The following is a 24,774-nucleotide window of genomic DNA, read 5'->3' on the forward strand; positions in this document are numbered from 1 at the left end:
CGAGGCTACTTCAGTATATATCACACTAAATCACAAGTTAGACATTATGATGTTCCTCTTTGAATTTTAGCTGAATACCCCTGCTCTGCTTGAGGACATTCTCATAATGCATGCGTATATGTGCCATGTTCTGTTCTGCATTTCCAGCAGAGATCGTCTTTAAGTAGTCCCGTTCTGTTGAAACTCATCAGAGTGTGAACTATTCTGTATTGAATAAACTTGCCCCTGGCTTCTCTGATACATTCCCTGATGTTGGAAAGAATCCCCTCATGACAAACCTTTTTAACCACCTCAACAGAGAGCACCCAAAGAGCATGCTGACAGTCGGACAGTGAGGGGATCTTACGTGAGTGCATCAGTAACAGCTGTGTGAATAGACTCTTTACAGTAACTCATGAAAGGTGCAGTCCGTATGTTTTCCATCATGTCACTTTCCTTCACAGGATTTAAACTGAGCCTCAGGGATTCATAGGAAGCCGTGCGCACGTGTATTTGATGGGTGGCCTTCACTACAGCACTGGTGTTGATACACTGACGTAGTTTGACTCGTCTCACCCTCCTCTTCTTCCTCTTCCACCTGTCTGTCTGTATCTGTGTCTGTGTGCAGGACGGCCCGTGCCGCAGAGGGTCCCGTGTTTACTGGTGTGTGTAAATATTTTTCCCGCTCCAAAGGCCACGGCTTCATCACGCCAGCCGACGGGGGCAACGACATCTTTGTCCACATCTCAGAGTAAGTGAGTGAGTGAGTGTGTGTGTGTGTGCAGGGTTTCCCACACGTTCATTATTTGTGGCGGCTTGTCATGATATCAGCGTTCGCCGACACGTATTGATTTTCTATTTTCGGATATGTGCCTCTCTCTGTCTCTCACACACACATTTGGTGTGTTCGCAGATAATTACTCCGAGTGCACTCTGTCATGAAGTAGACTGTTGATTTGCACGTGCACAGACTGTTTTCTTTCACTCGCCTCTGTAGCAGCTGCTCCTCTAATCCATCGATCTGATCACATCAGTTCTGATCAGTCCTACCCGACTCAAACTCCACAAACTGCTGCTGAGGAGGAAAAATAAAATCATAAGGAATTTCACCTGTGCTGCATTCAGGGACTCATAAAAACCTCTGAATTCAGAGACTCGACACAGGATTATCACAAAGGGACACATGCAAAAAAAAAAAAGGTTTCCTGATCCACTGTGAGGATGAATGTGTTTGTGGATAGACTGATGTGTGTGAGCTTCTCGGTGAGTGCATAATGTCCTGTAAGTGAAGGGGGGTTGATTGTACAGTGATTACTGTCCCTATGACGTCCTTTAAAACACAGGAAAAAGACGACGGTATACTGGGGGGAAAAATCAATTTTTACGCACCATAATGACGAATCAGGTTATAGGTTATGTGACGTGATGAGAAAGGCATCGACAATAGGTGTGTGTTTTTCCTCATAGTGTGTGATGAGGTGTGTGTGTGAGCTGCTTTGGTTTTAATTACAGACCTCAAACAATGTCAGGGTCTGTGTAGGAGTAGAGGGAACACACACACACACACACACAGACACACACACAGACATGGCAGTAGCTGCAGGAGTGTGTAGGAGGATGACAGAATATCTGATGACCTACACCGCGGTGCCTTTGTTATTATCACCCACAGGCTAAAAACACAAAGACATCAGCAGAGTATGCACACATGCGCACACACACACACACAAACACACACACACACACACACACACCCCTACAGACTCATATAGCACAGCTGCACGACGTATACTGTAAAACAGGACATAATACAGTAGTTCACAAAGTCTCTCCTTCAGAATTGTCACTGGACCCAGTGTCACGTGTGTTTTTATATTTGAAGAGCTCATTGACTTTAATTTCTATGCACAATGGAAAGTGTTGCAGGCGCCCTGTGATTGGTTGATTTGCAGCTTACAGTCTGTGCATGTGTGGTGCTGTTTGTCAGAATGAACTGAAGGTGTAGGAACCAACATCATCAACGACACGAGCATGAGATGGACAGAGTGTTTATTCAAACCATGTGGATGAAAAGATTTTCTATCTGTTGTACTCTTTTTCTTAATTGAAACAAAGATGGCAGCTCAAAGGGACATATCTCCTCGTTTAATTTGAGATTAACCAAAATTTAAAAAAAAAAAAAAAAAGTTAGCACTGTGAGGTAGGGGAGCCCTTCTGTGTGGAGTTTGCATGTTCTCCCCATGTCAGCGTGGGTTTCCTCCAGGTGCTCCAGCTTCCTCCCACAGTCCAAAGACATGCAGGTTAATTGGTGACTCTAAAGGTCCTGACACACCAAGCCGACAGTCAACCGTCGACCAAAGTCGGGCCGTCAGTGAGCGCCTGTCACCCTAGTTTTTGCGGTGTGTCCTGCACCGTTGACACCGGCCGATTGAGCATGTTGAATCGGTGGCGGAGCTTGTCGGTGAGAGAGATCACTCTGATTGGCTGTTCAGGTTTTATTTCCTCGCCCCTGTAGCGAGTGAATCTGCCTGTAGTGAAACCGGGGCTAACCGGTGCTTCCTCCTCAGGCTCCACTTCACTCAGCTGCCCCACAGACCCGCTGCTTCTTCACACTTTAACCTGAATAACAAACCGGAGCTAGCTGGGAGCGGCTAGTGGAGCGTTAGCCGCAGCATGACCGGAGAGAAGCACAGCCAGTTAGCCTCCGCTAGTCTCTGAGCTAGCCCCGGCTCTCCGTTTGGATCCAACCGGAGCACCGAGCCCTGGTTTGTTATTCAGGTTAAAGTGGGAAGAAGCAGCGGGTTTATCGGGCAGCTGAGTGAAGTGGAGCCTGCGGAGGAAACACCGGGACCGTCTGGATGTAATAGTCCGTGGAGGTGCTGCGGTGCTCGGCTGCACAGATAGGAAACCCCTCGGCTGACAGGATGTACCACTCTCTCACTCCGCTCTCTCTCACGCAGGCGCAGAACGTACGTGCTACTTGGCCGTCGGATGTAGTCCGTGTAGTGTGTTCAAATGCAACGGACACAGGGTGACGTGAGGCGACGTAGAGGACGCAACAGTTGGCTTTCGTCGCCGCTATTTCTTTGATGTCGGTTTGGTGTGTCCGCACCTATAATTGTCCGTAGGTGTGAATGTGAGTGTGAATGGTTGTCTGTCTCTATGTGTCAGCCCTGTGATAGTCTGGTGAGCTGTCCAGGGTGAACCCTGCCTCTCACTCAGTGGTTATGCATTACAAAAGTAACACGTTACCCCAACACTGTTGTCTGTGCTCAGATTTTTGCAAATAAAATGTATCCTTATTATTATTTTGCCGTGCAAAGCTCAGGGGCCGTATTCACAAACATTCTGTGAACTCTCAGAGAGCTCCTAACGTAGCTTAAAAACTTTTAGTAAGGAGTCTTAGCTTAGGAGTGATTTAGGAAGGTTTTCAGAGCAACTCTGAGCGAGGAGGGGACAGAAACTTAGACTTTGATTTCTCTGACCTCTTGTGTTTCCACCAGTTTCTCCTCTGATACAGAAACTCTTCTTAGAAGTCCCCCTCCCTGCTCCCAACAGTTTTCACCTTAGGAGCTATTTTAAGGTCTGAGATGCTTTGTGAATAACTTTATCTTTACAAAGACCTAGTCTTAACTTTAAGGGGAAATTCTAAGAAAAATCCTAAGAATTTTCCTAGAATTTCGTCACTAGGAGCAACTCTTAGCACGAGGAAGCTTTGTGAATAAGGCCCTGGATGCTTGGACTTGTGTTGCAGCTATTGACGGGGAAATAAAACTGTATACTTCTTTTTCTTCACGTGTCGTCCTTTCCCTGAAACCATTCTAAGTTTCTGAATTCACCAAACATGCACAGTAAAAGGGTGAGAGTAGACGTAAGAGTTAATAACCTTACTATCACAGGCTGCCACTTTGCTCCCACCGTTTCATCATTTTATAACTCCGCCTCTCTTCCTGTCTTCTCCTCTCCTCCAGCATCGAGGGCGAGTACGTGCCGGTGGAAGGCGACGAGGTGAGCTACAAAATCTGCTCCATCCCTCCCAAAAATGAGAAGATCCAGGCGGTGGAGGTGACCATCACCCATCTGAACCCGGGAACCAAACACGAGACCTGGGGAGGACGTGTCGTCAGCAGCTGAATGTTGACCCTCACGGGGGAGTGGGCGGGGTTAACGAGGCTGAGGGCAGGTGGGAAGGGAGATGAAGAAGAAACTGGGAGGGATGGGAGGGTTCAGAGGGAGTACTGGGTGATCAGGTGGGGGAATAACTAACGAGGGTGGTCAGACAGCAGTGATGTCCTGATGGGACCAGTAAAGGGTTAAATCAGAGGGAAACATTAATGATCTCATAGTTTACTTTTGTTGAAATGTGGGAGGCTTCCTCTGCCTGTCCGGGGGAATGAGTATCTCTATTTTGGGAATATGGTTCTGGATCAAGAGGTGTTGATCAGAGAAAGATTTCAAACTTTAGGTTTCTGCTTAGATTTCTGTGTTGACATTTGATGGTGCTTTGTTTGAAGTTCATTTGATGCAATTATCCATTTCCTGGAGAACTTCTTGGAAGAATTCAACTCTGCAGTGTCGGGGTTCATTTCCAGGTGTACTGTGTGTGCCGACTTCTACCCAGAGAACTTACAGCTCAGTTTGTGCCTACTTATACCGATCTATCATCTGTACTCCAACATGTGTGTGTGGTTATAGGAGTGAAATAAAGCATTTTAAACTGGTACTTCTCGGTGGATTCTGTATTTTATTTATTGTGTACATCAATCTGATTCATATCCACTGTCCCCAATTCAGTCAGTTAGTTACAGTTTATTACGAACATGTAAATCATACAGTATAAGACAGTTACAACAGGTTACTAAAGGAAGCATGGAAACTGAAAACAACATTTAATAATTTGATTTACATGTCCAAAAATTAGTTCCAGGAAATACAAACCTATTTAGTCCCACCCCTTCTCCATAAATTAATAAGAGTCAGTTATGTAGCTCCCCATCGTGGGTCGCCCCCGACACATTTAACCTTGATGGCTTTTCTCGCCAGCTTTAAAATCGATTAAACCACTTCCTTACATTGTTTAAAAGTCAGGGACATGTCCATGCAGATATAAAAGTGGATTTGCTGCCCCCTGTTGACCTGTTGCTGTACTGATGTTTGCTCTGCATCTCTGAAGCAACAACACCTTGTCCAACCTTGAAGCAGATGGGCTACAGCAGCAGAAGACAACACCAGGTGCCACTCCTGTCAGCTAACAACAGGAAACTGAGGCTACAATTCACACGGGTTTTCTCACCAAAACTGGACAATAGAAGATTGGAAAAACCACATTCAGATGGAAGCATGGATCCATCCTGCCTTGTATCAACGCTTCAGGCTGCTGCTGCTGGTGGTGTAATGGTGTGGGGGAGATTTTCTTAGTACCAACTGAGCATGGTTTAAACACCACAGCCTACCTGAGTATTGTTGCTGAGCGTGTCCATCCCTTTATGACCACAGTGTACCCATCTTCTGATGGCTACTTCCAGCAGGATAACGCACCATGTCACAAAGCTCACATCATCTCAAACATGACAATGAGTTCACTGTACTCCAATGGCCTCCACAGTCACCAGATCTCAGTCCAATAGAGCACCTTTGGGATGTGCTGGAACGGGAGATTCTCATCATGGATCAACTGTGTGATGTCATCATGTCAATATGGACCAACATCTCTGAGGAATGTTTCCAGCACCTTGTTGAGTCTGTGACACCAAGAAACAGACAGTTCTGAAGGCAAAAGGGGGTCCAACCTGGTACTAGCAAGTTGTACCTAATAAAGTGGCTGGTGAGTGTATATCCATATCGGGAACATAATGCATGGCACCAGCCCTAAATCCTTTCAAAGTTTTACTCTGAGCAGCTGTATGAACTCAGGATCCAACCGTATGAGATTTTCATGGTATGATAACCGTCTCAGAAAATATTACGGTTTCACAATATTACAGAATTTACCTTAATGTGAGTCAGAATGATCCTTAAAGGAACAAAAATGGAAGGCTTACCTTTGGTTTAACAAACATTCTATTGCTGTAATTGAAACTTGAAACAATTTCGTTAATGGAAGTTTGTGTAAAAAGTCTCCCCTTAGTCCAGTTGCATTTTATTTCCAATATCACAGACAGGCACATGTTCACAGTACGATAACCGTCAACGATTATATCACGATATATCTGAAAACTGGTACACTGCTGCAGCCCTTGTCTGCACATGAGAGTGGAAACATGATTAATTTTCAACATTTTGAGGAATGTCAAATAATATTTTGGAAAACTGAACGACAGATGCTAAGAGCATGTGCTTTCCTGAAATTCAGTGTTATATAGTCACATCTGTCGCATCTGATGTGTCATTTATCACCACAGGTAAATGTCAGTCTGCTGCCCTCTTCTGTCCACATGTGTCTACTGCAGCTCTACACACAGGTCAGAGGTCAAATTCTCCATGCATCCTTTTTACTTTGGGTTCGAAATGGAAAATTAAAACAGAAATGGCAAATGAATAACTATTATATTTTAGCACTCAGGATAAGCAGCTAGATGTTGAGAGGAAAAAGAAACTAAAAAATGAACTGATCCATGCAAAGAAAGGATAACATGGTGCAGAGCTGTAAGTGTGATATTAACAACATAACTGATTGAAGCACTGTGTTTTTAAAAGTGTTGCGTTTCCTCACTGTGACCACTGGAGGGCAGTGAACACTTGTGATTATTAAAGCGACACTTATCTTCCTGGAAATTTTACGCTTTTCTTTGTTTAGCTTAAAATGCAATTAATAAGCTAATGGCACACTAAAATGTAAGTGAATTCCACCAGAGATAATAACTCATAATTGTACCATTCTCATATGGTTCTAAGAAAACTCCAACCAATCATTGCATTCGGACCCCCCAGGCTAGTAACAGGGATGCTTGTGGATATAAACTTTTCTCCGTAACAATGGCAGACAAATTCGGACCACAGCTTCCACCTCCGGCCGCTCCAACAGGGAAATCAGTTGGCAAAAGAAAGAATAAAGCAGAAAAAGCTAACACTAAGAGAGAACTCGATGCTGCAAGAGTCAAAACTCGGGTCAACATCGGCTCTGCGTTCGAGCGATGGCGACGACTGATGCAGCTTCATCCTGAGACAAAAAGGGACGAGATGGTCGCAGAGTTTCTGCTGGACGGGTGTTTTTAGTTTGCCTCTAATGTAACACAGGCTATAACGTTATGTATGACAACACAGCACAGTTGCTAATGGCTAACGTTAGCCTACTGTAGCATAGCCTCAGAAACATTAATGTTATCTTCCTTGTGCGTTTCCACTTCCTAGTAACGTTAACGCTACTACCTAATGTTAGCACTGTAACCTTATTCTAAAACTCATCAGTCATCACTGACTCCAGTTGAGTTTTAAAACTTGTAACGTTACATTCGCTCTCCTCTTCCGTGTATCTAACATTACCATGCCAACGCCTACGACGATCATAGATGTAATGAGGGCATTGTGGATGTTCACATTTTTTCTAAGTGCTGTGTGAAATGCAAGAAAGGTTAGAGTTGCTTTAATACATTCAGGTCAAAGGTCAAACTATATGAAAGCCAAGAACAGCCATGCTTGCAAGTTTTTGTGTTGTTGTTTGTTTGTTTAGTTTTTTTTAATAGCCTTATCTCTAGATCACTATTTAATTATTTCGTTATCTTGACTGTGAAATTTACAATTGCCAAATAAACATACCATGTTGTCTTACACATTGTCACCGTATTTTTCACATTGAAGTTCCGGCAAACACAGCTGCCAGTATTTTACTGTAAATTAGTAGTAACTTTATGGTCTATTAACACAGTAACTCTGAGTATACATGATTTGTTTTCCTCCAACCCCCCTCGAGATACATTGCCTAAAATCAGCTGATGTGGTTCAAATGGCCTGTCTTAGTTTAGGATTTCTCCTATTTCCTTTTTTCCGTCTCCCATTAAACCTTTCATTGAGGACAGTCCCAAAAAAATGTGGGAGAAGTCTCCTGTTACGCCATATTGTCTCCAGCAGAGAGGAACAGATTTACTGTCATACTTAGAGATCAATATTTTGAAACCAAAATCTTTCCATGTTGGGCCACTGAAGCATTTATGCCAAGATATCCACGACCGTTCGCACTCTTTGTTTCATTTGTATTTGGTTCCTGGCAATTATAATTTAGTGCTGTTAAAAATGTATTGCCGCTTCTTTAATCTTGTCCCACTCCTTGTGTGTCACTAAATAACACTGTATCTGAAAACTTTGTTTGTCTGACATCTGTAACAAGGACGGCCTCAGAGCATTCAACCATCTGCAAATTACCTTGACTTACCTGGTTCTTCATTTTTCCTGTACCTGCAGCTCAGATCGTCTGTGCTTGCATAGAGTGTACCCTGGGCCATCCTTTATGCACCCATGAGCTCCATGTCATTTTAGATGTTGGTGTCCAATCAAGTGGTTTGGTGTCTAAGCTCTATACTTTGTTATTGGACTCTTCTTGTGGCCCACTTGCTATTCGTCAGGTGTGGGAAAGAGACCTTGGTAATGTGTACCTCTACGAACAATTCCAGTCTGGTTTCCGCCCCTCCTATAGCACAGAAACTGCTCTCCCGAAAATCACCAACGATCTCCTCATGGCAGCTGATTCCGGTTTGCTCCCTATTCTCATCCACCTTGATCTGAGTGTGGTCTTTGACACTATTTCTCACACCATCCTCCTCAATAGACTATCCTCCATCAGCGTCTATCACACCCCTCTGGACAGGTTTCACTCATCTTTCTCCGGCCGCACTCAGTTCATTCAACTCAAGTCCTTCAGTTCCCAGCCCTCCCCTGTTACTTTAGGTGTGCCCCAAGGCTCTGTCCTGGGGCCCCTTCTCTACATTATTCATCTCCTCCCACTTGGCAATATTTTCCGTATATTCAACATCCATTTCCACTGCTTCGCGGATGACACCCAGCTCTACCTCTCCACTAAACCAAACTCCACCCTCCCACCCTCCCCCCTTACCACCTGTCTTTCCGATATTAAATCCTGGCTCACATCTAACTTCCTTAAACTCAACAGCAATAAAACAGAAATCCTCCTCATGGATTCCTCCATAAGCTTCAAATGGTCCAAAACTCCGCTGCTTGTATCATCACCAAAACGCCTTCATTCCACCACATCACCCCTGTCCTCCAGCAACTTCAGTGGCTTCCGGTTAAAATCAGGATTCAATTAAAAATTCTCTTTTACATATTCAAGGCCATCCTTAACCTCGCCCCCCCCATATTTGTCCGATCTTCTCTACATTGCCACCTCCTCCCGCTCCCTAGGATCCTCCTCCTCCATCCACCTCTCTGTCCCCTCCACCCGCCTCAACTCTCTAAAGGCCCTGACACACCAAGCCGACGGTCGGCCGTCGACCAAAGTCGGGCCGTCAGGGTCTGTCTTCTGTCGCCCTAGTTTTTGAGGTGTGTCCCGCACCATCAGCACTTTGGTGTTGGCGACTTTTCGGACGATTGAGCATGTTGAATCGGCGGCGGAACTTGTCAGTGAGAGAGATCACTCTGATTGGCTGTTCAGGTTTTATTCCCTCGCCCCTGTAGCGAATGAATGCCCGACAGACCCGCTGCTTCTTCCCACTTTAACCTGAATAACAAACTAGCTGGGAGCGGCTAGCGGAGCGTTAGCCGCAGCATGACCGGAGGGAAGCACAGCCAGTTAGCCTCCGCTAGTCTCTGAGCTAGCCCCGGCTCTCCGTTTGGATCCAACCGGAGCACCGAGCCCTGGTTTGTTATTCAGGTTAAAGTGGGAAGAAGCAGCGGGTTTATCGGGCAGCTGAGTGAAGTGGAGCCTGCGGAGGAAACACCGGGACCGTCTGGATGTAATAGTCCGTGGAGGTGCTGCGGTGCTCGGCTGCACAGATAGGAAACCCCTCGGCTGACAGGATGTACCACTCTCTCACTCCGCTCTCTCTCACACAGGCGCAGAACGTACGTGCTACTTGGCCGTCGGATGTAGTCCGTGTAGTGTGTTCAAATGCAGCTGACACAGGGCGACGTGAGGCGACGTAGAGGACGCAACAGTTGGCTTTCGTCGCCGCTAGTTCTTTGATGTCGGTTTGGTGTGTCCGCACCTTAACTCACTCCCACCTGACATCTGCAACATTGACTCTCTTCCACTGTTTAAATCCAGACTCAAGACTCAAAGAACTGGGCCTGGGGGGGGCCCACGAAAGGAAGCGGACCAAATATGAACACCTGGTCATCACCTTTCAAGCACAGGGCTGGAAGGCAAGATGTATGCCAGTCGAGGTTGGCAGTAAAGGATTTGTGGGGCACTCACTCCACAAAGTCTTAAGCACACTGGGCATCACGAGAACAGCAAGGAACAGAGCCATCAAGAACATCACCGAAGCAGCTGAGAAAGCCTCCAGATGGCTCTGGATCTGGAGAGGAGAACCACAGGGACAAGCAAATGCCACCTGAACATGCATGACTTTTACTTGTTATAGACAGGAGTTCACATAATTGCACTGGTACTTTCTCGCTAAGTACACTTACTCAACACTGAACCACACTACTGTACCTCTGTCTACATTACTGACTCTTGCAGTAGCAGTGGTGTAGTTGCTTTTACCTGGTGAGGTCAGCAGATGTCGCTGAGTCTCCATCCTGTAACAGATGCTCTACACTGAGCTGTCAAACAGCCCGTAAAAGTCATGCAGCCTCCAAACAGGTCAACACTCAGTTACTGTGAGACATGATGGTGGTCATGCGAGGTCAGCTGGCTGTCAGAGTATTTATTAAAGGCAGTAAATTAAACCCTACAGTCTGTCAGAGGATTAATAAATGAGGTGATGTTAGAATGATGCTGATGTGTGTTTAATACAAGTGATGGGGAAGAGGGGTGAGGAGGAGGAAGAGGAGGATGGGTGTAGGTGGATAGACGGAGAGGAGGAAATTAAGAGAAGTGGGATAATAAAGGGAGGAGGAGGAGGATGAGGAGGACGCAGAAGAGTAGGGGTGCAGAGGAAAGAGAAGGATGGAGGAAAATGATGGGAGGGGGAGGAGGAGGAGGAGGAGGAGGAGCAGAAGGGAGGCTGGCACTCAGTCTGTTCGCTCACAGGAGGACTCAGCAGCAGCAGCAGCAGCAGCAGGACAATGGACTGTCTCCACCACGGATCCTAACGGGCACCGGGCTGTTTGGGACAGACTGGAATATAAGGTACGGTTAACGGAGCGAAGCGGCGCGCGGAGCCGCACCTGGTCTCCGTGTTAACGCGGCTCGACCTGCGTTTAAACGCGCCGTTTGTGTATGAAAGAGGAGAGGCTGCAGGAAGGAAGCGACGCAGCGCAGCAGACAGACACCCAGCAGGGCCTGTCGTCCGTCTGCCTCTGGGTCCTAAACCGGCCGGTGACACGTTATAGCGCGGACTCAGCTGTAACTGCGCACTGCTAATGTCTGGATGTGCTGGATGTTATTGACGGGATAAATCAGAGCAGAAAAACACATCCGGAGTGCCCACGCCGCGTTCGCTTTCCTCCAGAAAGAACGCCACGCCAAACCCCCTTACAACTTTCACTGTTTTTAATTCTCGAGCTCATATGCTGACGTAAACACCTGTAAGGATGTGAAGTAAGATTACCTCACATACTTTTAGTGCCTCTGTTGATTTCGGCGCATGAATAATTCATCAAACGTTGCTGAATTTAAATTTAAATCCAATTTTGACGCGAGAGCACGGCGCATACGTCGCCTTCCGCTCTGGTGTATTTTGACGGAACGGGGAAACGCAAGCCACAGGGAACAGTTGACCTTTTGACTGTAGCAAACGCTGCTCTGTGTTAAACACGCACGCCGAATTGAGGAGTGACTCATAGTGATTCATAATAGCTGTGCATTTAATTTGATTGCTGTTTATTTATGCTCCAAACTCCACGCGATACAAAAGAATATGTTTTCGGATGGGAGTTCGGAGCTAGCAGCATATGTCTGGTATGCCAACAAAGCCTGTCTCTAGCCAGCAGCAGCAGCAGCAGCAGCAGGAGCACGCAGTGTGTGTCTGCCAGAGTGAACCGTTCACAAGGCCAGGCCCGGGACTCTCCTCGACAGATGCAGGGATTGTGGGGTTGAATAGATGGAGTCATTGTAGTTGCCATAATGTCCCTTCTGTTGGACACTGCGTGCGTGACGCGCACACAGACATGCAGAGATACAGAGATGTTGTGCAAGCATGGAGACTTGAGCACTTATTACTCATGTGTGGATATGACCATGTCAGGGTACAGACACCAGCAGTGTGTCTCCTATGCGCACACACACACACACACACACACACAGATAGAGCTGATCCACAGAGCTCCAGTCCTCAGTGACAGGATGAGACAAGGTCATTTTGGCCACCCAAACACTTCTCACATTTTCACATATGTCATTTAGAAAAACACAGGCTGTGTGTGTGTGTGTGTGTGTGTGTGTGTGTGTGTGTGTGTGTGTGGTAGCCTGTGTTTAGTGAAGGGAGGGGCTGCTCTCACATTATATAGATTATAAGTCAATAGTCATTTACCTCCATATGCTGAGGATTATTGGTGCAGGCAGGCTGTAGTTGTGCTGTGATGGTTTTATTTTAGATTGTACTGAGCTGACTGAGACACTGTGTGTGTGTGTGTGTGTGTGTGTGTGTGTGTGTGTGTGTGTGTGGGAGGAAGAAGATAGCTCTGGATAAATACAACTCACTGGAAGCTGGTTGCAGATTCATGTAGTCCACATTGATCTGTCAGTCTCAAATGATCCAGTGTCTGTCAGATTACTTCATGTAAGACTCAGAAACTGGATTTGGAAATGTCATGTTTTGCTCTCCAGGATCAGCTAAATCCATTTTACTTTTGTGCTGGTTTTTCAAAGTAAAATCTACAATCGTTTCAAACTAACCAGTGCTCTAAATGGGACCACACATCACACTGTAGGCTGTTAGTCATGCAAGGAACAACAGGTAAACCAGTCAGCGTGGTCACTTTAAGTGTTTTTATTCAGAGACAGTAAACAGCACGTAGGATGCAGCTGTCAGAAACTGCCTTTAACTGTCTCGTTCTTATTAATATAAAGTGATAAATGAAAAGTTAAATAATTTTAGTTTGATATTAACAGCTACGAGGGCTGTGGGGGAAAGTCTACAGAATAGTATCTCAATATTTTTGTGTGGCAATATCGTATCGAGTTTTTATTACATAAATACAAATACAAAGCCCACTACAATAATATAGTCAATTGTTTTTTTAGTCCACAAGGTACATTTTGCTGTAAAAAAGAAAGGCTGAAGTGAGATGAACAGACTGATATCTTATTAGATAAAACATAAAAAAAAGTTTTCTTTTTGGGGACATAATCTACAGTTTAAAAAAAAAATGCTTGGTGTATGTTGTAGCACTACAATGGATGCTCCAGTGTTTATTTAAACCACTATGAATCAGAGGTGGGTAGAGTAGCCAAATATTGTACTCAAGTAAGAGTACTGATACTTTAGAACAATATTACTCAGGTAAAAGTAAAAAGTAGTCATCCAAATAATTAGTTGAGTAAGAGTAAAAGAGTATTTGGTGAAAAAACTACTCAAGTACTGAGTAACTGTTGAGTAACGTCTGATTTATTGTAAAATAAGAACATGAACGTAATCAATCAATCAAAAATAATAATCTGCAAATTCATGCATTTTAAACGATACCCCTTTAACTAAAACAAAAATAAATTAAATCTTTACAAACACAACATAAATCAAGGCACAAGAAACACAAATATATTCTTATATATACTGTACATGTATATATATGTAATTATGTACTCAGAGGTGGGTAGAGTAGCCAAATATTGTACTCAAGTAAGAGTATTGTTGCTTTAAAACAATATAACTCAAGTAAAAGTAAAAAGTATTTTGCATTAAAACTACTCTGAAAAGTACAATCTATCCAAAAAGTTACTAAAGTAAATGTAACTGAGTAAATGTAACTAGTTACTACTCACCTCTGCTATGAATATTACTTGCATAAAAATTAGGCTTCGAATAACGTATCAATTATCAGCAAATTGAACTGAACAGCGGCATTATGGAGAATCTAACCAAGCTAACAACATGTAGCATCTCCATATTGTCAGAAGTTAAGATATTTATATTTGTATGTGCAACACGAACAGCTAGCTAACGTTAGCTTAAGTCTGTAGTCAACAATCTGCTTTATTTATCCAAAGAACTTATATAAAAATAAACTGCTTGGCAACCAGACCTGAGGCCTGCACTGTGAAGCCTGTTCAGCTTACCCAGGATATGTTTTTGTTATCTGGATTGACTTAAGCCTAGTTCACATTACACCATTTTCACCCTCATTTTGCGTCGCAGAGACTATCGTAATCTTTTGAGTGTTCATACCTGGTGACGTGTGTTTCTGTCAGTGGGAGTCTCGCCAATTGCGTTACGACCTGTGAGTGACCTGTGACTCGCCGACAGAGCCCCAGACAACGTGGTGACATCACCAAACTTGGAGACGACACATGGTAAAGGCATGGATATTCTTCCCAGTGTTGAATCAGATCTGCCTCCAGGGCCTGGGTCCAAACACAACGTGCTCCCCGTGATCCTGTGGACGCCGCCATTGTTGTTGCTGCTTGCCGGCTTGTCAGTGTTGCCAGATCTTGGGAGAGAAACAAGCAACCAGGCCTATGGAAACAAGCCCAAAAGATGCAACGGATATATATAGAGGAAGGCGAGGTTTAGAAACAAGCCCAAAGTCGCGGCTAATAAGCGGACCTGGCAACCCTGCACTTTGTCCCCCTCACATTTCTTCCGTCCTCCTGCGTGCTGACGTGGGACGTATCCCGCCTCTCATTGGCTGATGCTCTTTGTCAGTCGTGTCTCCAGTTTTCTAGCATGCCAGATATCCAGTCCCAGTCACAGACGATGGGGCGACTTGCTCGTAGGCTTGTTCACACATGAGGACTTGTCGTGGCAGACTATCTGCCGACTCACCTCCGACCCAAGGTGGCTCTCAAGATCCTCTGCGACGTCAATATCGCGGGGTTCATGTGTTATTGCGTTATACAATTTTGTTGTTGTTTTTGCTGGATTTTGAACAACACATGCTGAAGGTTTGAGCCACATCAAAACCAAAACTGATCACATGAGCCTTCTTTCTTTTAAAAAAAACATTTTCAAGATTCGATCCAATCTGATCAGGTTGCCTCTGAACACCTGGACCTTGGTTTTAATGATTAGGAACTGTCCTTTAACTCCACACTGTGTCCTCAGTTTAGTTCCAGTGAGAGTGATGCCACTCCTCAAATGTTGGCACCAAGGTGCTTTAAAATGTCCCCGTCCTCCAACAGGACACCCAGAGTGCAGACAGAAGTGAGAATGCAGACTGAATGACAGGAAGCATCCCCGAACCGCAAAGGATTAGGGGTAGCGGGAGAGGGATGAAGTTGTTATTGGACAGACGGGGAGTGTAAAATGAAATGTGGGCTGATGCATGTTTTTTTTGTCGAACGGACACAAATGCAGAGCAGACAGTGGACGGTCTGTCTTTGTTTGTCTGTGTTGTGGATTTCAGGTTTGTGTCAGACGGCGCTCAGGGAGCCGGGGATGTTCGTCTCAACAATGACAGGAAAAAAGCCAGGAGCTGTGTGTGTGTGTGTGTGTGTGTGTGTGTGTGTGTAAAGGTTATTTGCTTTACATTGGATTTGCTCACTTAAATTCACATGATCAGTGTGTGATAATCTACTATTTAGCAAGATAGTGTCACAAGACTTACTGTGGTGGCAGTCTGTGTGTGTGTGTGTGTGTGTGTGTGTGTGTGAGTGATTGTGAGTGTGTGCACTGTGGCAGACAGGGACATGAATGTCTTTCCTACATTCCCCAGAATGCCTGTCGGCAATTATTTCAACGGTGTTTATTATGTTTTATTAGTCTGACCTGCCTAAAAACAGTTTCAGTCTGTAACAACACGGCATCCAATCAGCATCCAGTCCTTTAACGTTGCCATGGAAAAGGATGTAAACTAGCACACACAAACAGCAGCATGATCCAACAAGTTTTATTCACATTCAGTTCAGATACATGTTGCAGCACAATGTCGCAAAGTATGTGATGAATGAGTGAAGTTTCGAGCGCCAACCCTAACCTTGGAGTCATTCTGAGGTTAAAGGGACTGTGTGTAAGACTCTTGTCTTGACACAGCTCTCAACATGGAGGTGGCTAAACCAGGATTAATACTTGTGCGTCAGCTCCATGCAGACCCTATGCTATAACCTACGCACGTGGCCTACGCCATTGTGAGCATTTATACTTGTGCGGTGGTGTGTCTGTGTCACTCTGCAGTTACGCCTCCAAAACACTAGTGGGCAGTGGAGTTTCTGTGAAGTGCTGTAAAGTTTAGTTGATTCAAAACACATTAAACACACATTAAACATGGCTTAACAGAGACCGTTTCAAACACAAATCAGCTTCACTATAACTCACAGCATTCACAGACAAACACTTGTCTTTATCTGGACACATTTTCCTCACAAATACAACATGCTAACATTATTAGCACAAGCCTATGGCATTTTACATTGTATAAACTAGCCTAGCAGCTAGCGGACTTTTCCTCTACTCATATGAAGCCAGGGACAACAGCAACATTTAACAAAGGTAACGTTACAAAATTCAGCTCCATTACAACTCACAAGGTTCACTGACAAAACAACTGTCTTATACTAAACACGTTTTCCAAACAAATACAACATGCTAACGTTATTAGCACAAGCCTATGGCATTTTACATTGTATAAATTAGCCTAGCAGCTAGCAGACTTTTCCTCTGCTCATATGAAGCCAGGATAAATCACACACAAGACTTAAAATGCTATTTTAGTGGAGGCTTTATTGTCTTCACAATTTATTGTTTCTTATCTGTGAAATTAAAGTAAATCAAAGCTTTGTTTCCACTGAGGGAAATGGTTTCAGCTCACAGAGACAGACAGGAGGTCTGTGTCGCTGCGACGTGTAGTTACATTTCTGGGAAGGTGCGCATCAAGCTGTGGCGCAGGGTATGGCGTAGACTCTACGTTGATGCAGAGCCCGTGCTGTAGTGAATTTGACCAGAGCTGATGTCATTCCTTTTAATCTCAGTTGCACTTTGTGCTAATTCATATGTTAGGATGCCAACACACTCAACTCAGATGGTAAATATGGTAAACAGTTCATAACCACAGATCTCTAAACCAGAGGAAATGTCAGTTACGTTCCAGCTAATTTGAGGCTAAACCTAATTAATGATGACATCACACAGAGCAGTTTGGGTCTCTTTGATCTAAACTACTCTGGAAAATCTGACTTTAGTATTTCTCTTGTTCAGATCCAGAGAAACAAGCTGCAAGACAAGACTGTGTCAGATTACTTCAGAGTGTGTGTTTGTTGTGCACTGATCCATGTTGAATCAAAAGAAGCACACGCTGTATCATTGTTTAGTGACAATGTATGTATGAGGACGAATCTTCACACCTCAGCTGTGAATTTTCACACTAATCCCACAGTCTGAGTCTGCTGGACAAATGAGACGTGTCCCTGGCTCCGTCCACATTTGATTAAGTAATCGTCTGAGTTGCTAAAACCATGTATTTTTCATTTAACCTTTTCAAGCAGCTCCATCCTTGTGTTGTCAGTATGGTGCTTCGCTGTTCTTACTGCGGTCTGTTGCAGAGATCAGCTGTTGGCTGTGGGGCTGAAGCGTCTCACTGAGTGAATGTCTTGTTGATGAAGTTTGTGTTTCTGCAGGCAGTGTTCCTTTTTTGTCTCATTTGGTCATGGTAAGGGATGCGTCATGTTGGATTTTTTCTTGATATCTGATAAGCTAATATATAAAAACTCATTTGACTGATTATCTACTGATATCAATATATCCAAAGGGTCCAATTCGGCGCACTAGATGACGAAAAATGAACACTTAAACAAACATTAGCGTGATGAGAACTTTGGCTCATATCCTGTCTGCTAGCATGGAGGGGGAGGAGTTTATGACCTACACTGCAGCCAGCCACCAGGGGGTGATCTAGATGTTTTGGCTTCACTTTTGGAGAGCTGTCATGTTGTCCATCTTTATATACAGTCTGTGGTTTATCAGTGGTCTCTGATTTGGCATTTTGGTTGTTGCGATCTTAGTTTTTTGGAGCCATATTTTGACCAGACAGTGGAGCTAATCCTAATGCTAGCTGCTAGCTTTGTCAGCACAGTGCATTTACAGCTATGGCTAACTGTGATAATGCTAATTTTCGAGAGCAAAAACAGGCTTAAATAGGGCTGGGCGATATGACCAAAATCTCATATCACGATATAGGTCATTTCATATCCCGATAACGATACCTATCCCGATATAGCACATTTTAATCCATTGAATAAAAAGTGGTTGGAGCTGGTGAATCAGATCAATAAAACGTTATTTTCTGATTGTTTCACAGCGGTAAGTGCCATAAAAGCTTCACCAATTAAAAAGCCAAGAAGAGTAATTAATCAATGTGATCCCTGCAAAAGATGGACAGACTCTAAATGACGAAAAATATTGCTGTAAAACATTTAATTTGTGTCACAACGATATAAACATTAGAGCAAAATATGAAACGATAGACATTTTTCTCTTGTCACAATATACATACATATATATATCGCACAGCTCGAGGCTTAAAACCATTAAACAAAATATACTTATTATAAAAACTAAATGTAAATGACTGACTCGCTCTTGGAGCCAGCCTCAAGTGGCCATTTGAGGAACTGCAGTTTTTGGCACTTCCATGGTTGCTGCTTGGATCTAACTCTCAGCTGAGAAAGTGAAAAAGCTTGTTTCCCAAAATGCTGAACTTTTCCTTTAATGCATGTAGCCTTCTAAATTTGCCTAAATTAGCAGGATATTAAACCACTGAAGGGCCAGCAAGTTAAGAAAATTCAATTGACCAAAACAATTGGAGCTGAAAGTTTACAAGTATTTTTCTAATGATAATTAAATTATTGTGATGGAATAAACATTTTCCTGAGACCCCAGATACCTGGATTAGATTGTTTTGTTGTCACAGACTTTGTGGTCACACGTCCATGTCCACCTGCTGAAATTACGTCTCTGTTTTTGTTTGCTTATATCTAGTTTTTGAGATTTAGTTTTTTATATGGTCATAGTTTATTATCATGATTATATTCAGGGAACCAACAGAATAGTTGTGTCTGTTTCACGACTTTGGTCTCATTGGTGGAGATGAAGCCTTCCTGTAGCACAGATCTGACAAACGCAATCAGCCGCTTAATTAGATTGTGATCATGAGAAAACAGTGTGATATCTGGGGACCACAGCGGCGCTCTGTATTCATGCGCTCATGTTGTCACAAAGCAAGTTTGGCATTCAGAGCGGCAACACGGAGACGCACATGACACGTGAGGTCACAGTGCATCATCGTTTTAATTGGATTATTTTGACAGCTCCTGGAGCGCCATGTGGGTGTTAGGAAATCCACAGCGGGGAAGTTTTTGTGCTGTTTGAAGTCATGTTTGGGTCATTTTCTACTTTAACACTATTATATTACTGTCAAAGTTAAAACCCAGCACTGGTTTCTGTTTTCTGTTCTGCAACTAATAATTCTGTTCATTATAGATTAAACTGACAGTTATTTTCTTGTTTGATTAATTAATATAAAATGCCAGAAAATTGGGAAAAGTGCCCCTCACAATTTCCTGATGCCCAGCCTCACCTATACAAACTGCTTGTTTCGTCCAACCAGCAGTACAAAATCCAAATATATTGCGTGCACAACTATGGCAGGTGAAGAAAACCTGCAGATATTCACTTTTGAGAATCTGGAGTTTGTGCGTATTTTGGCAATTTTGATGTCATTTTAAAAGGGTACTGACGCAATTTGGATTTTAGAAAGCACGTACAAAATGGAAGTGATCAAAATTGAAGCAGCAGCGGCAGCAGCAGCAGAGATAAACTGACTTTTCATCAAGAAAAAATGCAGTTCACATTGCTGTAATGTGGCACAATGGGATCTTTTGGGTAATACGCTATGATACAATAATCATTTATTAGTCACACAGTGGGAAATTTGCATGATTACAACAAAGGGAACATTGCAAAACTAGAAGCATCTGGAAAAAACACAAAGCCGTATGAGTAAACAGTAAAAAGGCAAAAAATAATTTGATGTCTGAAGTCAAATCCAAGATAACCCTGATGATAATGTTGAGAAATCTTCCTCAGAGCCATAAAGACATCATACTTAAATATTATACAGACTGTTTTCACAGCCTGTTGTACTCCTTGTGACCTTCATGTGTAAAACTGGTGGAGTGGCCCTTTAAGTGGGACAGCTTTGTGGCCGCACTGACCATGAACCACAGCGCTCCTCATCCAAATCTGTTTTTTTTTCCGTCAGTCTGTCAGTTTTAAAATTGATAGTTAGAGAACAGCTGGGAGACAAAGTGCAGTCACATCAGTGTTGAATATAATTTGAATGCAGCTTATGTTCCCCTTGATCACAGCGTAAATGATTACTTGATAAATGAAAAAAATCAGCAACAAATTTAAAAATTGATTAAACATACAGTCATTTTAATCAAGACAAAGTGCCCAACTGGTTTTAGCCTCTTTGATGTTCTGTTTTCTGTAACTGTAAATTGAATTTCTTTGGGTTTGGGATTGTTGGTCAGAAGACGTTTGAGGACATCTTGTTTGCCTCTTTGAACTTTTGATCAATATCAATATGAGAGTGAAGGAATTGCATGCTGATGTACTTTGGTTCTACTGAGGCAACATCACACGAGAGGGAGTGCTGTTGTCCTGACTATCATAACGGCTGTGATGTGGTCGCAGGCACGAGGCTGTAGGAACACACAAACATTCCTGCTCACTAGCTTCCTCTCCATGTTACCACAGGTCAGCTAGTTTGTATCGTGTACATCTATCTGTATGCTTCCATTTATTGTGCAGCTGGTGAAATAAGAGTCTGTTGACATTCGCATGGGTGGCACGTATGATGCTGATGAGTCATGAGCTTAATCAGTGCATTGCGTCATCTTCTGATGTCACCTCGAATTCTTATGAGCTGCTGCAGGGTGAGCGAGTTACCTTGCTCAGTAGGCAGCCTGTGGAAATGTGGTGATAGCAGCTATTTGCATCTAAGAATAATAATATCCTTAATCTTTGTTAGTTAACAATATTCTAGTCTATAGGCAAGTTTACTCGTAGCATAGCATACCCAGTTAGCAAGCTTATTCACTGATCCTGCAGGAGCTTATAAGGATTTTGTTAAATTGTACTAAGTTTGGAAAACGTAGTTCAGAAGAGGCACAAATGATTTTTGGAAAAAAAGCTAAGGTGCAGCACACTGATGACGTCAGAGGGCTGTGATTGGTTGATCGCAGTGTTGCTCCAGGAACGCAAAGTAGCATGTTGATCCAGAAGCATCCATCATGCGTGCCTCTGTGCCGCCGCGTCACATCTGCAGCTGTCAAAAGCCCCTTTTACACAATATTGGGCCGTTTTGCCGGCAAGCTGCGAGTGTTTAGACACACAGAGTCAGATTGGCGAGTTGATCCAAGGTGCCCAATTTTCCGCCTCGTAGGGTAGACATATTGGTGGAACCCTTTTAGTTTAAACAGACCGAGGCGGCCTTCTGCAACGGGAGGGGCTGTTGATGACTTGTGGGAGGAGCTGTTGATGACTTGTGGGAGGAGCTGTTGATGACTTGTGGGAGGGGCTGTGGATGACTTGTGGGAGGGGCTGTTGATGACTTGTGGGAGGAGCTGTTGAAGACTTGTGGGAGGGGCTGTTGATGACTTGTGGGAGGAGCTGTTGATGACTTGTGGGAGGGGCTGTTGATGACGCCGCACGTGCGAGCTACTGGCGGTGGATAAACAGGAAACAGCTAATAGCAGGAATTAGCGAGCAGCTAGTAGCAAGAGGGAAACACAAACCTGACAGACACTGTAAAGATGAGCAACTGGGGAGACAAGGAATTGCGCGCCCTCCTTGTCCTCGCAAACGAAGAGGCCATTAACCGTCAGATGACGGGGACGGTGAAGGACGGGCCGACTTATGAGAGAATCACCAAAGGACTGACCAGCCGCGGCTTCCCTCCCACGTCACTGTTTACGTCACACGCTGAGCTACACGTTTTGTTACTTGCTCACGCCCTCCATTGCCCCGAAAAAGGCACATTCTGTATAAACAAAAGTAGGTAGGCGGCATTTTGCTGCACTCCCCGATTTTGTTTTTATACTGCCAATGCTGAAAAAAGACTGATTGGGCTTTCCTGCAAATTTGCACAACTCCTGTTTAAAAAGGGCTTCAGAGTAGCGTAGAAGTCAGGAGTGCTCACTCTGCAGCGAAATCCGATTTGATTTGAAGCAATCTCAGACAACTGAGGGGTCTCTGACCGACGATTTGAATCTCCAACTTTCAGGGGGCAGCCCTAATATCTGTATATTGTCACTGTTGGTGCAAGTAAATTGAAAAATTAAAACTTCGTTTGGCTGCTCTCTGGTGAGGAGAGCTGAGCTGCTGCTGCCTCCAGAAGCGCTGCCATCTTACCCCACTCAGACGTGGGGTCATTGATTATTCTTCGAATAGGCTGGTTGTCTCTTTCCCTTAAAAGACAAACAATCAGCTTTAATTTGAAGGAGTAGCCTATATTGATTGTAAGGAACAAAACATTTACTTAAGCCTGAGGGGGCAGCAGTTGTATCAGGGGGCCATGGCCCCACCTTAGGGGCACCACTGCTTGTGACGGGTATGTTTTACTTTTCATAGACTGAGCAATTACTCCGTTTAGAGAAGAAATATTGGTGTAAATAATGCTGCCCGTCTCTTGACTGCCAACAGAACATGTTTTGGACCATAATTAAAAAAGTGAAATGAGTCCCATTACATGTGATAATTAGCTGCGTGGTCAGTGTCGGTCTCTGCAGCACTTTGTTCAGAACAGAGAGTTTCAGACTGTGAAGGAAGCACCACAAGTTTGAACAAGCTAAACTAACTGTTTGACAGTCTGACTTGTGGAAACACATACAGCAGCAACTTAATTATTTCCATGATTGATTAATCTGACAATTATTTATCTGATTATTAGATTAGCTGTAAATGTTTCGGGTGCATCTGTTGTTTGTTTCTGTCTGTCTCATATCATTGAAGATTGATTACTGTCGTCATAACTCATGTTGTGAATCTGTCAGTATTGACTAGGTATCATTGGAAACGATTCATCACAGATACGAACCATCGATCTGTCTCTTTGTGTGTTTCAGGAGGTGAATGTCAAACAGCTCCAGGATGCTGCCGTCCTCATCCCTGCTGACCTGCTCTTCACCGCCCGGCATCTGATTTACCAAACATGATGAAGACTGAACCCCCGGCGGCCACGGGGGGCAACGGGACCTCCGGTGGCAGCAGTGGGGGAAGCGGGAGCTCAAACCTGCGGAGTCCCTCGCCCCACCGCAACGCCTACGAGGCGGGGCTGGCGGCGCTCAAGAAAGCCACTGACCACCTCAACAATGCCGCCAATGGAGGCGCTGGACCTGCCTCAAAACCTGCTCCTCTGCCTCGTCCGACCGGGAGGGGCCGGAAATACGGATCAAATGTTCACCGTATCAAGAATATGTTCATGCAGATGCAGTCTCCTGGTGATGAAGAGGAGGGAGCCAAAATGATCGGTGGGTAAACTCACTAGTTTGATTTATGTCAAAGCCTTTAGATAAACACTATGAGGAGAGGTAGATGATGATGATGATGACAGATAATTTTTTAATTGTTAAGATTTTGTCACTCACTTCTTAGAGCCTTTCCTACCTTGGTTCGGTCTAAGGAAAAATAATTGCTGAGATGTAGGAACATCTATCGTTACCCCAAAGTCTGACAGGGCAAGAGAAACAAGCAGTCAGACAGGTTGTTAGTTAGTTACAGTGTGGGCTCCATGCTTACTCTGACAGTCAGACCATCATAAAGGGGTGGGGCTTAGCGAAAGGTCAATTAACTGTCTTGTCATTGGCAGGTGGAGATCAGGCGGTGAAACTGTCCCTACCGAGGGCATCCAGCCTTAACGAGAACGTCGACCACAGTGCCCTGCTCAAACTTGGGGCCACGGTCTCAGAAAGGGTCAACCGTTTTGACCCTAAAGCAGGCGGAGAGGGTGGGGGCTTCTCCAAGCTCCAGGAGACCAGGAGGATCTTCGAACAGCGGACGCTACAGGTCAGAGGAGTCTTTGTGCTGCTAACCTGTGTGTTCTGATTCTGATCTAAGATCATCTGAATGACTGACTCTTGTCTCCTTTAGGAGAAGCAAGCTGCCACCAACCGTATCTTGCTGAAGAAGGAGCGGGCGTCGGGCTTCCAGGACAGCCGTCTAGATGTCGTGGCTCGTTTTAATGGCTCCACTGAGGCTTTGGACCGGTTGGACGACCCCCCTGCCCCTGCTCCTGCTTCTGTTCCCGCTCCTGCTCCTTTCCCTGCTGCCGCAGCTTCAGTCAGACCTGCTGACGCCGTCAGCCCCACCGTGAGCCAGCTCAGTGCCGTGTTCGAGAAGGGCGAACAGCCAAACAATCTCTACCTCCCCCAGCGTCGGTCAGGCCCTGCCCTACCACCAAAGCCCAAACCTCCAGCTAGAGCGGAGGTTCCCGTAAGGAAGGTGAGACTTAACTTTAAAAAAATGCAGGAAATCACAAAGTGCTGTCGAAGTAAATGAAAACAGAAGCCATGACTTGATCTCT

General features: G+C 44.4%; 2 protein-coding genes across 2 annotated transcripts in view; both read left to right on the forward strand.

Annotated features, from left to right (window-relative positions):
- The window catches only part of carhsp1 (calcium regulated heat stable protein 1), a 45,520-nt gene extending 40,818 nt beyond the window's left edge, over positions 1–4,702 (forward strand). The window contains exons 4-5 of the mRNA XM_049561169.1: positions 608–730; positions 3,951–4,702. Of these exons, the coding sequence (XP_049417126.1) occupies positions 608–730; positions 3,951–4,113 (286 nt within the window). The 3' untranslated portion in view covers positions 4,114–4,702. The remainder of the gene's footprint in view (positions 1–607; positions 731–3,950) is intronic.
- Positions 4,703–11,097: 6,395 nt separating this feature from the next.
- The window catches only part of LOC125879278 (neurabin-2-like), a 43,731-nt gene continuing 30,054 nt past the window's right edge, over positions 11,098–24,774 (forward strand). Inside the window, exons 1-4 of the mRNA XM_049561042.1 lie at positions 11,098–11,227; positions 23,318–23,722; positions 24,061–24,257; positions 24,342–24,692. Coding sequence (XP_049416999.1) covers positions 23,404–23,722; positions 24,061–24,257; positions 24,342–24,692 — 867 coding nt within the window. The 5' untranslated portion in view covers positions 11,098–11,227; positions 23,318–23,403. The remainder of the gene's footprint in view (positions 11,228–23,317; positions 23,723–24,060; positions 24,258–24,341; positions 24,693–24,774) is intronic.

This window comes from Epinephelus fuscoguttatus, linkage group LG19 (genome assembly GCF_011397635.1).
Source record: "Epinephelus fuscoguttatus linkage group LG19, E.fuscoguttatus.final_Chr_v1".
Lineage (NCBI taxonomy): Eukaryota > Metazoa > Chordata > Actinopteri > Perciformes > Serranidae > Epinephelus > Epinephelus fuscoguttatus.